The sequence below is a fragment of the Pieris rapae genome, chromosome 7 (genome assembly GCF_905147795.1).
Source record: "Pieris rapae chromosome 7, ilPieRapa1.1, whole genome shotgun sequence".
Taxonomy (NCBI): Eukaryota; Metazoa; Arthropoda; class Insecta; order Lepidoptera; family Pieridae; genus Pieris; species Pieris rapae.
The window spans coordinates 9,736,242-9,753,901 of NC_059515.1; the positions used below are offsets into that span (position 1 = coordinate 9,736,242).

At 30.6% G+C, this 17,660-nt stretch overlaps 1 protein-coding gene across 1 annotated transcript; it reads right to left on the reverse strand.

Moving 5' to 3' along the window:
- Nucleotides 1-236: 236 nt before the first annotated feature.
- On the reverse strand, nt 237-15,279 carry LOC111000475 (aminopeptidase N-like). The gene is made up of 16 exons (XM_045628867.1): nt 15,175-15,279; nt 11,972-12,428; nt 11,183-11,341; nt 10,507-10,821; nt 8,159-8,342; nt 7,564-7,717; nt 6,818-6,899; nt 6,478-6,661; nt 5,753-5,948; nt 4,876-5,015; nt 3,667-3,801; nt 2,456-2,636; nt 1,841-2,015; nt 1,363-1,509; nt 784-862; nt 237-495 (listed from the first exon to the last, which is right to left on the reverse strand). Exons 2-16 carry the CDS (start codon nt 12,424-12,426, stop codon nt 274-276), a joined length of 2,808 nt encoding a protein of 935 aa, XP_045484823.1. The 5' UTR covers nt 12,427-12,428; nt 15,175-15,279; the 3' UTR covers nt 237-273.
- Between the last annotated feature and the right edge of the window lie 2,381 nt (nt 15,280-17,660).

Sequence of the window (17,660 nt, forward strand, 5' to 3'; positions counted from 1 at the left end):
ATAATATAGAAAACATTATGAAAATAATTCTATCCACAATTTAATTTAGATAACAAAAGGCAGTAAAATAAATTTAAGTCAACAATCGAAACATGTTTAACTGTTCCATTTTAATTAATAACTTGGGTGTGCAGCGTTTAATTTTAACTGGATGAATTGAAAAGTTCTAAATGATTAATTATATTTTTTAATCACAACACCTAAAATACATAGTTTATAAATTAAAACTTATTAAAACATATTAAAACATATTATATTTTTAACCAAAATATCTTAGTAGTTAAAAATGGACACAAAGATAGATATAAAAATTATTAGACTTGAGCTAATTGCGACACCATTGCTGCGATAGTAGCTGCTAAACCAACTATTAACAGTATTGTAGTTATTTTCGCTCCACGCAATGGATGAAGCGACGTTTTCTTGGATGCTAGCCACTCCCGCCAACTCAGCGGCGGAGAATATGTTCTGGTAACGGGTCACGAACGCCTCCATCTGTTAGAAAAATTAAAGATAAGATAATGTCAAAAGAAATTAAAGATAATATGGTTTAAATCACTTGTGATACGTTAAAACTGCTGCATGTATAGGATAATTTAATAGTAAAGTAATAAAGAAACTGATCATAAAATAACATACATTGATATTGTTCCAAAATCTAAGCTAACAGGCGCATTCATGGATGGCGAAAAATTTTATGTAGGATTGGTAACGAAATGTTAGTGACCTTTGATCATAATGAAAGTAATTTTTTACATGTTTCGTAAATCAATTAGGATTTACCTTTTGAGAATGTGCTTTAGATGTTAATCTTCGTGCGAATGCATTTAATATGTTTGAAGTTCCGGTTAGTCCTTGTACTCTGTAAAAATGACCAACGATAAACTGTTAAAGATCCTGTACAATCAAAAATATAGCAAATCTTTAAATTGCCCTATTCTATGCTACCACCTTATAAAATTGTTATAAAATATATACGTTTATAATATATATTTAAATGTTTAACATAAAAACATTTAATTTTTATTTTCATCTCACACACTGTTTTATTGTTTTTTATTACTCTTTTTAAAATATTTTACGGTTTCGATATTTGTAAATATGTGAGGAACATGTATAATAATAGTTTTATTCTAGGACAACATTGTCTTCACATATAATTATTTAACCAATGTATACAAATATTGTAAATTATATTTTAAAAGAGTAAGTGTGTCTTTCTTGCCCATTCTTCTCCATACGAAACTACCTTTTGGAAGGGGCAATTAGAATCATTTTTATATTTAATTCAACGTTCAAAAGTGCCATTTTATGTGGTCTAATTGGAGTAAATGATTTGATTGTTTTGACATTGACTATTACCTCGGTTGAATGGCAGCAAAATTTTCAATTACAAAGTCCAAAGCCACTTCCATGCTCTCTGGGCTTGCATTAATAGTTGCAACAATAATTGTATGTCTGTCCTGCTCGCGCACTGGTGATGTATCGTCAATAACTTGGTTCAGGAAACTGAAAATTTTTAAAAATTCAATTTAAAGACGGAATGATAAAGCATACTAGTGAATTTGTAACAATGGCGTACATTCTAAGTTGCAACCCTATCGAATGATACAATTATTTCTTACGTCACTCAAGAAAATTAATATTTGATATTAATAACAACAAATTCTTACTATATTTGTCTTGATCACTATTATAATTGTATCACGCAAATTTATCAACAACAATATTTGTTATATTATTACGTATGATCTGTATAGAGATTGGTATAATGAAAATTGTTTTATTTAAATGATAAATCTTGTTTACTTTTCCTTGATTGTTTAAAAAAAATACTTACAAGCTACGTAATTCAGGATTAGAAGTACAAGCCAGTGAGTTTAAAAGAATAGATTGTTCGCTAGAGTCCTGGCTGTTTACAAATCTATCCCATAAGAAGTTAAAGTTGTCAACGTCACCTCCACGCAGGCCAGAGCAGAATACTATTGTTTGAATATCTGGCTTTGGGCGATTATCTGAAATTTAACAAGACTTTGGTTGAAGTGCTATTTTTTTGCCACCTATATCGGTATAAATACATGATGTATTCAACCAAAATACTCTTTTATTATAGCTTTTTTAGCATTTATTCTGTGTACATATAGAAAATTTTAAGCTAATTTAGCTCAAAGCTTAATCTAACTGTAGATACTGAGGAAGCCATATATGTAGCAAGCAATTTACATAAACATTTTTTTTTCAAAGTAATATATAACTATAAAATTAAGGTATAAAATATATTATTACTGCTTCCGATAGACTTCTGTTATTGCAATCGCTGTTTGGTTTATATATTTTTATCATTGTTTTTAAAATGCGAGATGATTGTTCAAGCGCACATTTTAAATATAATATACATCAATTAATACTTTCGGGCTACGCAATGCTTGTAGTTCTTAGGTAATTAGTGACTTACTTTCATTATTTTTGAACTGCTGTAATAATTCTTGGGTGCGATTAACGCAGTGCTCGTTGCCATGGCGACAGTTTAAGTTAAGAATGATGTTCCGATGATAAGCCGTAACATGCTCGTCGCTTGTTTTAGGCTCGAAACCAAGCTCTTCGTAAAGTGGTGCGGTTAGCTCACGAATGTATCTCTGAAAAATAGGTTATAGAAGATTAGCAACTATACTAACTAACTATATACTATATGTATAATGATCGCCATATGTACGCCCTTAGATGGCGATTAAAAAGAGGGGATAAAAGTTTATTGCCAGTTCTTCCCTTCCGTTATACACCTTTAAGAACTGGCAGTAAATAAGAAATACTTCATGTACATTTCTGTATTTGACGTTCATAAGTGTGCATTGTATTATTATTTAGAATGACCGAAAGAGATTGAATTTTTTTACAGTACTGCTGCAAGAACTGTAAGACCCAGTCAGTATATTATACAATCAAAGAGTAGTCAATCGAATCTTGCGATCACCTTTTGTTACACATATACAATTAGATGATAAATTCTACTGATACAATTGGAGACTAGGACTTATGTAGGATTGTGGAATTATATTTATTCAATATGCTTATAAAGAAATTTTTATTCATATATTTCACTAGACAAATTTTAATAAATATTAAATTTTGGATTCGACCTAATCAACATCTGAAACCACATTGCCCTAATTACCTCATTCGTATTCCATTTAAAGCTTGTCCCCAATTTTTACCTTTTCTCATTACACTAACTGTCCTTTGTTTCACAAGCATTCAGCCGTAGTCTACTATTACGTAAATCGACTATAGCTAAACGCATTTTCAATTTTTATCCAGTATATAATATTAGTGCGTTTTTAATAAAATCTTAAGCTTAATAATATCAACTATTATATTATATATATTATAAACTAATAATATTACGATAGATGTATCGTAAAATGTATTAAAATAAAATAAGTTTATTATATATATATATATAGGTATCACTTATTCCACGTCATTAAGTTTGAACCTGTTGGCATCCTTACTCTTCGGCAAAGAACACAGAGGGAGTAGAGGTAAAAAACTCTCGGTACTCTTTTAAAAAAGCAAATCATCAAACAACACATATTTTAAAACAAATGAATTAGAAGTAGCCTATCTAGAACTAGTCCCAGTCCTAGTCCTATGTTGAATTGCAATTACCTGGAAGAGAGCGTGTGCAGGTGTACCAGCGAGAACAACATCTAAATAGGCAAATGCATTGTTTATGGATCCCCAAGGGATGTAATCCGTCTCATTCACGAGGTAACGTGAGATTTCCAACGGGATTTCGTAGTCCTGGAACAGATATGATCCGTTTATATACAAATTCGACAAATGTCATTATTAAACAACATTATTGGGTGTGCGCCTTAACGAACGAATAACATGATTTAAAATATCAAGCAGTTTCACTCAGATCTCATTAGATATTTATTTTGATTTCAGGTTAATTTTGATCCGATTTGTAAACAACTGAACTGGCATTTAAGATTTCGGTTTAATATTGCGAATGCGATAAAAATAAAACACATGCCCTAGTTTAACATCCATAAACAAACACATTCTAACACAAAAAAGAGTGTCTGTACGTATGTACACGCGAAGTTCTTTGGCGTATGGAAAAAAATAACTAAAATGCAGTAGTGATTAATGATAAATATTAAAATTAATAAAAACCATTTTATGTAAATAAATAAATTATTATTAATACTAATAGTAGTTACTATCACCGTCGTATATGAAATTGATTTAAAAACGCCATGATAATATTTATTTTATCACACTGTTTAATTGTACTGTTACGAAACACGTGTTCTAAATATAAAAATACTGGAATTTACAACTTGAACATAGTTATCGATTTCCACGCCACCTAGACCGTACTTTACGATGTCAAATTTAGGTGTTGGTGTGCGCGCGCATCGTAAAAATTCACTCTCATCATTTTTCTCCATCTCGCCAAAAGAAGTATAACTTCAAAAATGTATTTCTTCTGATTAAGAAAGATCTAAACAATATTAGTAGACTTATGTACTTACAATTTCTTTCAAATCCCTTTTGCAGCGTACGAAAATAAAGTTTTAACTAAACATTAGTGTAGTAACTTTGGTATCTTTAGTTGACTGGAGGGCAATATTTAAAAAATGGAAACAATTATTTGCTGCCCCAATATTTGACAGGATTTTAATATTAATGTATATTGGGCGTTCAACACTTTGTCAAGGCACTAACATGATTACAGATCTAAGTATCATGCTTAAGCCAAATTGACACATTGAATTACCGTCAGAGATAGCAGGTATACATTTCACGTATGCAAAATATATTACACACACACATAAATACAGTACAACTATTTTTAAAACATACTAGTCGTCCAGTCTTTGCCAAGTTGAAAGAGTCATCAACGATTTGTGCCCGATTTAATAAGTGGATGACACTGTGCGAGGTTTGTAAGGCGTTGGCCAGTGCTCTCCAGTTCTGTAGGTCATAATTGACTCGGTAGTATCCTAAAAAAAATTTAATAGGTATTTATTGATACATCGATAACTCAATAGCTATCGGGTGTACAGAATATTGGTCTCAGATATTTCCGGGTGTTTTTTTTTATTTAATTTTTTTTATCTGGTTGACTTGTCCCTAAATAAATCGATTGTTATATTTAATTAATAATTAAGATATACATAAATTTTATTTGAATGAGGTGACCCGGCAAGCGTTGCCATATAAATTAATTGATTACTGATTAGCTATGGACCACTGAGAGTTGAGATAATTACGAGTGCAGTAGTTATGTTATATGCTATATTATTTTTAATTTCAAATAAAAAGAAATATTATACGAAAAAAAAACATGTGAGATGGGCCATTATCGCTTAAAGGTATCAAAAATATTTACAACCTACTGAATGTACACAAAATGTCATGGGTATCGATCAAACAGTTTAGCGAGATTACACACACTGTGGCACTTAAATGTTATATAAATTTATACATAAACAAATGTTAACGAAAAAACATCAGAACAGTACTTTACAGTTTTGTTATTGTTGTTATGAAGAATAAACCTAACTATAAATTTGTGATTATTTTGAATTGAGTCTTTCACGTCATTTTGTAATTATGGGATTAATCTGCAGTAAATTTTCTTAAATTGAGTAAAAACATCAAAGTTGTAAGTAAAAACCTATTTGTATTTGATGTTAATGTTTTATAAAATTTGTTAAGTACAGTTACATATTCTTACCTGTCTGCTGCTTATTGATGATATACCATTCAGCATTAGCTAAGCCAGGAATGTCAACTGATAAAGCTGGACTGTTTGGCAATACCCATCCTTGAGGCCTTGTATCACTGAAGTCTGGGCTTGTGGACAGAACCCAGTTCACTGGCACATGCCAAGCGTCATTTGCTGACAAAGCTGGATCTGTCAGGAACCGACGCTGAAATTCCGTTATTGCATATAACATAAATGTATGTCGAGACACAAACTCAATAAATTTAAAATAACTTTATATTTATAATGCATTCTTGTCAAAATAAATATCACCACACGATAACAAGTTATCTGGCATCAACTAAACCACGTACGAACTACGGCAGAAAGAATGTTTAACTTCGAAGGCACTACCCACTATATAAAACTACCCACATATATAAACAAATATTACTTCTTTCAATTCCTTCAAATCGAAGCTAAGTGAATATGTTAGACAAAATTAATTTTAAATTCATTTCTCATAATTATTTTAATGCATATTTCTTTGTTTACTTTTACTTTTAAGTTTACTGCATTTACATCAATCTTTTTATTATGATTCTTTTAAGAACGACTTCAATGTTATGTTAATCTAAAGTATTATTCTTATATGAGTGAAATGTTTATCTTTTTTGAGAAATAAAGTCTTCCTACCTACATATTAGTTGAATATACATATTATATTCTATATTTATCGTAGCCTCAATTTTCACCTGTGCAATAGAAATGGATTGGGCACCGGCCGCCTGCCTTTCTACTGTAAGAACTGGGAAGCCACCCTGGGTGGTCCATCTTTCCATGATAGTCGCTACTCGGATGGGTAAGCTATGGGAAGATTGATCAAGAGCTTGCTGGAGGGATGCGAAAAGATTAGGTGGAGTTACCGCAGTACGGGAACTGAAAAATAATAAAAACACATCATGAAAAAAAATTTAAAGTATCGAAAAAACCAGAAGAAAAATTTTCCTTGTATGCAACAAGTGCGAAACAATTTTTTTTTATTAAAGTCTCACAGTATCATTACTAAAATTAAGAAATAAATTTAGAACTTACTTGGCTTTCAAATAAAGTATTAGACCTTGACGGAAGACCTCTGGAGTAAGGAAATGCTGCATCATACGAATAACAGAACCCGCTGAAATGTTAAACAAATTATTTATTGTATACAATAGTTAAAAATACAATATATTGTAAAAATATTATGCATTTTAAATTATGATTTAGAAATGGAAAAAGAAGGTTAAATTTTACTGTAATATAATATTGAAATCAGTGGGACTAAACTCTCTATCGTTATGTTAGGTTAGGGGGGTGTTAGGGAATGAGACTAGGGGTCAGACCTTAATCTTATTAACTGGGTAGGCTTTTAATACAGGGTTTTAGTTATATAGGTTATTATACTTTTACTACTACACACAAAAACATCTTTAAAATTAATTATTTCTAAGGTAAAAGCCTCAATTGATCATCATGTGTAAGTATAATATATATCATCACACTATGTATTTGTACTATAAACTAATAGCGTGCATTATTATTATTATTATTATTGCGGTATCACTTAACATCAGATGAGCCTCCTGCCCGTTTGTCCTTGTCGCTTGTCGTTTGTGGTTCTATAAAAAAAAAAAAATCTCGATCTCCCGTTCTCACTCTCTCTCAATCAGTCTCAATCACTCTCTCGCCTTTCTTCGACAAAAATGCTGCACAGCTTCGTAATGTTAAAATACCATATCATCATAAAATTTTTACCCTTATGCGCCTAAAGAAGTTTCACTTCAAAAAAGCAATATACTTACACTTCTGGTAAGCAACAGCATTAAAAGTTCCGATGACCTGAGATGGTGTGTACACAGGGTGTGTCATAGGATTGACACTGAGTACGGCGTCGTTTTGAAACACGCCTTGTACCAGCAAAACGTACTGATCCATCATACGCCACTCTGGTAGCACCTGTGTTCAGAGTAAAATGAAAATATTGAGTACGCAATTCTGAGCCATCATTTATATACTGTACCCTAGATCTTTTCGTTTACCATTTTACAACCTAGGCATTTTTTGGACCTAGTCCTTCTTATCAATTCAATATGTATATTTCATTTCCATCATAAGAACAAAAATGTGTCATTATTTCTGAAGTCAAAAACCTACTATACTACTAAAGTTGTAATATTAAAAAAATATCTTCAAAATGTATTACAATAATTATGTTTTACCTGAGTTAATTTTTAAGAAAATATATGTTTTAGAATACTTTGCTATTAAAACTATACATTACATTTTTTCAATATTTTAACTATACAATATTACCGAGTTCAAACCAATAAGCAAGTTATTACTAAACTTCTATGATATTCGTTTGATAAATTTTAATTTAATGTACCTATTACTTACTAATTCTGTTCCGAAGTTCTCAAAGAAGTTGGCGAAACCCTCATTAAGCCAGGTGTAGGTCCAGCTGTCGGGACTGACCTCATTACCGAACCACATATGCATGTTCTCATGGCAGATGATGCGTCCAATATTTTGCAAAGTAGATGTAGTAGTCACTCCATCAGTTGCTAGCAGAGCGACCTCTCTGAAATTTCATAGCGTAAAATATGAATCACAATCAAAGCAATTCTGTATCGAACTCAAACAAAAAAAATATCAATGTCCAAACGGTTTTTTTACAGGTAAAATGTTGCTGCCACGACGTTTATATTAGTTTATATAATTATATAAAAATACGTTTATTATGGACCATTAAGATAAACATGTATCACTTATTCCACGTCATTAAATTTGGACCTGTAGGCATCCCTACTTATCCGCAAAGAAGACAAAGGGTGTAGGCCGAGAGAAAAGCCGGCGCAAAAAACTCTCGGTACTCTTTAAAAAAAACAAATCATCTGAGAACACTTATTTTAAAACAAATATAGCAAATTACTAATATAATATTTTACTTCGTAGTGCTTCCAGCATGAATCTTAATTAATCGTGGCGGTCATAATATGATTTATGTTAATCTTTTCTAATTAATTCGTTTCAGATCGACGTGAATTTAAAACTATTTTTCCTAACTACTAGAAGCGATCTTCCAATTTACGTATGTATATTTTGTGCATCTTAACTCCTTTTAAATTAATTAAAAAAAAAACCCTTGAAGAGATTTACGTTCTAGTAGCAGTGTTAACTCATCCATGAGTTGAATAATATTCCACTATATAAAAATAATAATAATTTATTTAATAATAATTATTATTATTGACTGTAATGAACTTAAGATTAGAGCTATCGGACTTCAAGCAATGTTTGTCGCTCTTATCAACCTCACCTTTTTGTTTTTAAAAATAAAACCTGCATCATATGTAATTGAATGAACCATTGTTCAACTTGATGCCGGCACGTGTCAGAAGTAGTATTGTTACTGGTATATTTCTACGCGACGAAACTATACATATGATTTTATATACACAAAAGGGCCTTTACAAACTATTTGAAGGCCACTAAACCTATACAAATGAACCCGGTAGGGCCAGGAGATGGGACTTATATTTATCGTTTGACATTAATGCAAAAGTAACTTAACTTTAAATTTGTGAAAAGTCATTTTTATTCTAATTTAGTTTATATTATTATGATTTCATCAGGCATTTATAATCCTAAGTATGATTTCTTTAGTAAGGTAGAGAAATAGGATATTTAAAATGACCTTCCTTATAATTATATCCTAAGAAACAATTTAAAGATGCCTTAGGCTTTCTTAACAATAAACAATATTTTTTTAAGTTATACTTCTTTTGGCGCATTAGGGTTGAGGGAATTTTTCACAGAAAACCAATACCCGGAAGTTAGCCATAGTCAAAATTTTAGTTTTTTTGAAGTTATACTTCTTTTGGCGTGTTTGGGAAAAATTATGAGATTTTTTTTTTCTATTATTACTGTCGTCTTTTCTACAAACGTAGGAAAAGGCGAAAGAAAAAAAATTATTTTATAACGAAGAACTTCTAACGCGTGTATATACATAATACACGTTTTTTTACATCTTGCGGGAATCATAGACTCGTGTTAGTTTTAGTTTATATAATTTTAAAAATTCGTTTAATATATTTACGAGTTATAACTTGAAGCACAGCCACAATTATTTTAAAATAGAAGAGTGAAAATTGCTTCACTATAAATCTTAAGGGCTCATTATGTTATCAAAAGGCAACGTTTTTCATTACGATAGGTTAATTTAGTGAGAAGCTATTGTTAGAATTGCTCCGTTGATGAGAACTGTTGCTATCAGCTCTGTACTTTGAATAATGGTACATTTGTCGCAGGTTTTGATATAAATGGGCTTTATACATTGTTATATAAGATTTGATACTTCGCAAGTATATTGATAAATTTGCGTCAGTTGGCGTACACCTTTTTGATTTGAAGAATGGATATATATTAATTAAGAATCATTATTTAATGCGAGTGTGAATTAATAATATTTAATTATTATTGTTGTGTATATTATTATTTTCACTTAAATATAAATTATAAAACTTCTGTTTATTTCGAAGTAGAATGAAGTGGAATTATTATTACTACTATTAATATTTTTTGAATCCTAATTAAATGAGTGTAAATACGTAATATTATTTCATTTTTATGTAAGCATAATTAAACCAGCTGAAAATATTATTGTCGTATATACGACTTATACCTATTATACTTATAATTATACGTATACTTATACTCATATATATATATCATTTATATATTACCTGTAAATAACGAGTCCCCAATTTTCCATAGCACCAGCTGCAAAGTCTGGAACAGCCACTTTGTCGAGTTTAGGCAATGCGTACTTAAAGTCTGTGTATTGTTCCAGTGCAACCATGTTCTTTTGACCATAATCTAAAGCGAATGCTGCTGTACTCTGAGTTCCTGGTCTAGAATATACCCTGAAGGTAGTGTTGAAGATCGCATTTTGTTCGTTGGAGATGTATTCAAAGTTAGAGACAAGGAACGCCAGAAGGTACGGTGACTGTATAAGAGTGTCTTGAAATTCGTATTTGTTGAAACCCTGTAGTGTAGGCCTGTAACAAATTTTTAAATATTTAACTGTATTATGAATCTAATCAGTAGTGTATTACACACAAAAAAAATACTTTGACAGGCTTTGAAGAGAGTCTAGTAAACTTAGACTGACGTAGCTTATTAGTTTTTTTCTAGCCAGACGGTTCGCGAGTGCGTTGTCGGCCTTTTAAGAATTGGTACGCAGACTTATGTCTTCTTGAGGTTAAATTGGACTAGGTTTAGTCTGCCCCAGTCTGAGACTCCACGTAGAAATGAAATATATAAACGCATTTTTAGAAATGTCGGGTTATGTATTTAAAACAATAGATAAGTTAATAACTGTTAAAAGTTTTATAAGACTCTCATTCTCATTAAACATACTTTGAAAGATCAGTTCTCAGAGGCATGTTAGTTCTGACAGTTGGGTAAGCGGGAGGTGCGTATACCGTCATTCTAAACACTGCCTTATATTTTGGTTCGTCGAAGCAAGGGAATACACGGCGAGCAAAAGTAGGCTGCAGCTGTGACGTCACAAGGTTTCTGTAAAAAAATTCTCATAACTAACGTTTAACGCACAAATTGTCGTACCATTTTAGTGAATATTTTATGTTACCATTTAACTGGATTTCTTGTATAACACGGCGATATACTGATTGAAACAATCACAATAACATTATCACTATAACACTTTTAATAACCAAATATTTTGCTTTCTTCAAGAACATTGAAAATACTCAGATATTATATACTTAACACATTCTAATTAATTGAAAAATACTAAATATTTTTAACAGACATTTAAGTAGAAACAAAACGTCGCTTCGATAGGTTCGGTTTTTACTAAAATTATGATTCTTCGGATATTCCAATAGTGATAGATGAAAAAATCATCACCGAAGCCTACCCTCGTTCTTGCGATGGCTTCTAAAGCGATGCGCGCATCGGTTATATCTTTAAATGAGCAATTCTTTTATATATATTATTAGACAACTTAAACTTATTGTTTTTTTACTGAAAGAAAAATACTTTTACTATTCTACCGGTAAGATCGAAAAATATTATTCATATTTCATCATTTTATTAGTATGCAATTCGTACTTAAATATAATTTCCAAATTGTATTCTAAATTGATAATAATGTATAGTTGGTTAAAACAATAAGTTACTTACACACGTCCAAGGCCTGGCTGCTCAAACGTTGATACATATAACCCAAACATATTATCTGCGTATTTCGATTCAAACTCTATGTTCACCTCAATCGGCTGCAAAGCAACCAACTGCTGCGTTGTTCTTATTCTTAGAAAATGGGTGTCATCAGTTGCCAAAGTATAACTATCAAATAGATTCACACTGGGATTGATGGCGGTGTTCAGACGAATACTTTTTATTGACATTTCCATAGCATGCATGACGATCTCTTGTGTGTTTATTTCTGGAATGATCCGGATATAAACGCTGCCCGTAAATGTATCCGTTTTACCCGGATCGATGACTAGCTGGACATCGTAAAAGGTGGGTTGAGATTCTCCAGGTAAGCGGTAGTGTCCATACTGAGTGGATATATCTTGATTTAAGGGTAAAGCTAGAGCTGTCCCCAAGAGGACTAGGAACACTGCATACATGGCTGAAAAAAAAGTTTAGTTATTTCAAATGTATGGTAGTAATAATGTTTTCTGATATGATGCGGCGTTTTATCACTGTTTAGATTTGACATTTAATCTAGGTGATATTAAAAATGTATGCGTAATAACATAATTTTCATACATGTCATACTACGATTCAATTTCGAATTCAACTCGAATTCCCTAGACGAACCCAAACACCGAATTCAAAAAACACTAAATAACTAATTCGTCTCTTTTTATCAAGTTGTGTTTACGCACTGATGAAAAGGGACAAATGAGTATTTTCGTTAAAACGGGATCAAAGTTATTTAGTTATTATATTGTATAAACGATTACGTTTCTGACATTATTATTTCATTGATTAGTTGCTTTGATTATAGTGATGAATAATGCAAGGCAAGTCATCTGAGTTGTAATAATAGGAAATTCATCCGTGTAATCAACATTTGGTCGACTAAATCTACAAAATATTATACTGAGTAAATGGGGTTTTTGTTTATTTTAATAAACGCAAAAACTAAAACTACTACTATGACCTGTACGATTAATTGGACATGTATTTTTTGTGTACAAAAAATGCATAATTTCTCTTTCCGTGGACATATTTAGATTTCCAGCGAATATATATGATTCTATGAGTTATTTGCTTTCAAAACTTTTCATGGGATCTTTATAGTTTTTGTATTAATAATTTTGAACCAAAAAAATATTAGATTTTAATGCATTTAAGACACTACTATTTTTTAAGAACCGTATAAATCATTTTGTTAGGAAATATATACAAATAAATATTAATTCACGGGAAATAGCTTCCTTATCGTAGTTGAAGTATTTGTGATGTCTTCATAATAAAATTGGCAACACGTGACCTAGATAATGTATCTACTAGTTTTTGTTATTGCCCACATTTCGATAAAAATCGTTCAACTGGTGGAAAATCTATAATTGTATTTTAGCAATCAGTATATTTTTTTGTTAATAAAAAAAAATACAAATTCTTAAAAGGCCGGCAACGCACTCGCGAGCCCTCTAGAGTGTCCATGGGCGGCGGTATTACTTAACATCAGGTGAGCCTCCTGCCCGTTTGCCCCCAAAAAAACAATTAATCCTTCCTACTTCCCATTATGTTACATATATAAAACCTATTCTTTTTAAAAGATACAAGAGTTACACAAAATCGAAACATTAGCTTATCTTTATAATTAAATTGACATAATTTTCGACAGGCTCATAAGGCGGGCCGTGGTAGGAACAGTATTGTCAGTACCAAGGGTAACTCTGTTATTATGTATGCTTGTCGACTCTAAAGGGAAAACAGATCAGAAACAAGATTCAGCGCTAAGTCCGAGAACGTCAAAAATTATGAATTTTCATAAACGTGTTTTCGCTTCCTCGTTTGTAAATTTACACGTATACGAAACATTTAAATGAATGTAATATAAAGTAGTTTTAAGCTGTATTTAATAACCGTAATAGATGTTTGTTATCTAAAGCAAATAAATGGTTTAAAAAAATATATATATATGTTGAATTCATGAGTGATTATCACAACAAAGGTAAATAATTATTATACTGGTATATTGCCCAATGTTAAGATGTTCTTAAAAAAATTCGGTGTTATCTAAGGCGTCACTATCAAACCTACTTAACATTATCTTATCAAGCCAATATCAGCTTAAGATGTGAATTGTCGTGTAAAATATTTTGATAAAAGAGAAAAAATATATTCGCCTCTCGTTTTCACAACAAATTGATTGTCGTATCCCACTGAAAATACACTTTATTAAAATTATTTGATATTGTAGGTATGATTATAAATCATTCGTCATTAATAGCTAATTAGCGTATTTCCCTCGATTAAGACTACAAAAAATTTAACACGTCACATAAAATGAATTACTTTACTGTAATAGACTCCGCAAACCTTAAAAATCTTTTTCTCTTTCTAAATGTTTTTTATATTGATTTCACTTCTCTTATATTAAAATATAGTTCAATGTATTCATTGGACCAAGACTTAAGGTTTTTAAATCTTTAAAAAAAATCAATGAATCAAAGGAGCATTGTAATGATTAAGTATTGTACCTGGTACTTCATTCATTCAAACCAAATCAAACCCTTATTTTCAGAATCTCTAGTTAAGTATCACTGTGTAAGTTTGGTGTACGTCTTAATCTTTTTTTATTGATAAAAATGCTTGGCACACTGTTACATCGCTAAAAAAGAAAATCACTAAATACAATTTTAAATGTGACAAGCACTTATAGGCAAACATGACATACACGAAGAGATTTAATATTAAACAAAATAAAACAACTATTTGACAAAACAAAAAAACACAAGTAAAAAACTTAATGAATTTAGTAAAATTACTTTATCTTAACAACTTAAAACTTGGAATCTTATCCTAGGCATATAAATGGAAATTTAGAAATTACTTTGCAATAGGCCAATACCTGAGATGATCTTTTAAGTATTAGAAGCGAAAATACAATAAAAATGCAATCAGTCTTCACCTCTATATGTTTTATTAAAAATAAATTTGTCGCAATCAAACAATTGCAGGTTTTGGCTCTGAAACATGCCGTTTTATTCGCGGTAAAAAATCGCACTAAATGTATGCGTTAAGAAGCGTGTAAGAAGAAACACTCTTCGGTGCACAGGTTATACAGGGTTAAAAGTCACTACTACTCTATCGATGAAGGTATATTATAATTAAAATATTAATATAATAAACTTACTCACCGACATGAACTCACGTCAAAAGTTAATACAAAACAGAAGCGAAGTTATTATATATTGTAAGGACAATTTATATATTCTCTTATCTCTGTTTAATCGTGGTATTATCTATCTAAATGAGACATGTTTTTACTAATATAGCACTGTTAATTGTTTGTATCACAAGAATTTTCAAAAATGTAATTGGCGTTGTGACATTTTCTTTTCCAAATTAAAAAAAACGTTAATTTAATATAATTTTTTATACTTCGTTGCATACAGAAATATAATAAAATGAAATAGTTCAATGAAAAGGAGGCAAACTGTCGGCCGCTTTCGCTTACACTTACGGGCAACCTCTATGTGAAAAAACTTAAATTAGCTAATGTATGTAATGAGTGCAAAAATACATAAAACAAATAGTTATTTCACATAACTAATGCAAAAAACCGTTGAAACATACGTAAATCGTGATTAGAACAATATTAAATAAAATATTTGCATGCAATTGTAAGTAGTTTAATAAGATTGGCTTATTGAACTTGTAAACAAAAACTTAATAGTAAAACCGAAATCAATCACTGTTGTATTTCAGAGTACAAATGCAGCAATAGCACTCTGTAATACTTGTTTTATTATATGACGGAAATTAAATAACCCATAAACGCCTCCAGTTGTTGAAAGATAGCCATATACTCTTCCAGATTATTCCGATAAAGGTTTAAACAAAAATCTTATGTTTCAGAGTTTTTAATAAAAATGTTCAAAACCGATAAAGTATAAGTATAAATTTCACCTGGTGCAATTTATACATATATTTTATACTAACACGATAGTTTTGCTCATTCTAATCTATTCAGATATTTCCTAGAATTCATCTTTTAGATTAGTTCATTAAAAGGAGTATGCCAACACTTTGCTTTACATATATTCATAACCAATTTGTGCAAATACATTTAATTAAGCCTAGCTATTTAAACAAACCTATATTACTTGATCTAAACCTGAGAATATAATTGAAATTGATCCCAATCAGCAAACCAAATTTCTTCGCCTTTACAGATAAAAAGGTAAATAAAATCATTTTTATTTTCATATAAGTTTTATTAAATGTAAATTATAAAATATTTTTCAATGATTCTAGACAATTTTTATTATTATTTCTAACGCTGTTTTAGTATCCCAGCATATTATATAGACAAGATCTTGAAAGTTAAAGTGGCCAGTAAATTGGACCCACACCTATTCAACGCAGTGACGCTGACGGCTCATTTCCATGATCCCACGATATTAAACCTTATAACTTTACGTGATAATAAAGTGAACGGTATCCTTGGGTACACTTTAGTATATTTTTGTGGTTATATTTGTATTCACTTCTGTTCGTTTGTTTAACCTAAATCAAGTGGGAGTTGCAAAAGTGAATACACTGTTTTTTATAAGGCGAAATCATAGCTATGAAGCGACATAACAGGCAACTCTCACACCCGTGGACACCCATGTTAGTAGATGTGTTGTTAAAGTTTGTCTTAATTTTGTATGTATGTTAAATAATAATAAATCAACAATTACTGTTTGTTGTATTGAAAAAAATCCAATCTTGAGCATTATACCGTTACAATATCATGCATTACTGCGCCCATATTCCCAGGAAAGCCCCAGATAGTAAACTGGTAAGGAGAAGAAACACTAAAAGCTGGTAAGGAGAAAAATTCACGCCAAAAAATTGATGTTGATTGCCTTCCCGTTGCGATGCAATTAGATGCAGACAATTATAAGTTTTAATATACCGATGTATAGTCCAGAGAGAAGGTAAGACGTGGAAGCAGCGAGTCGATGTAGAAATGAGAGTATTTTGAAGTAATAAAGACAAGTAAAACTTGAGAAGGCTCAGTTTTGAGAAAAATTGATGTTGAAACGTTATATATTGTTATGAGTATAAATTTAATCTTCTAACTTTTGCAATTTACATACACTGTTAATTAAAAATAACGGCAAAGTTTTATTTCTTACAAGTACATAATTTACTTCTGAAGGCGAGAAAGGAAACGTAGGATAGACTATTCTAATGATAATTCTTTATTAGAATATAATTGGTAGGTTGTTTTATACAAACTTTCAAAAACGTTTCAAAGTTAATAATAATTTGTTTTATATCTGTTTATTTTGTGGCCGTGTCTTTTTTTCCTTTAATGCTTAAGTTCTAATGTAATTGATGTGTATGTGTGTGTTAAATTTGTGATGTCATATTTTATTGTATTTTTTTGGCATACACATTGTTTTAGAATGTATATATAAATATAAAAAAGGGTATTTAAAAATATTAAGACGTACATAATATAATAACACTTTATTGGCATCACTGTATTTCTGTGTATTTGTGACGAATTAATCAAAATATACATGTCATATTTAAAAATAATTTATCCACTCGAATTACATTCTAATCTTGTAAGTTAATCTGTAATTTGTTTTTAAAATACAAAAAGAATGTTCCGTAGACTAGGAGC

Bases quoted from the DNA above. Each gene is read 5' to 3' on its own strand.
- LOC111000475 (XM_045628867.1), bottom strand. From the start codon at position 12,426: ATGTATGCAGTGTTCCTAGTCCTCTTGGGGACAGCTCTAGCTTTACCC. The intron at 10,822-11,182 runs GTATGTTTAATG...AATTTGTTACAG, and splicing joins CTGAGAACTGATCTTTCAAA to GCCTACACTACAGGGTTTCA. The intron at 7,718-8,158 runs GTAAGTAATAGG...CTCTGAACACAG, and splicing joins AGAACTTCGGAACAGAATTA to GTGCTACCAGAGTGGCGTAT.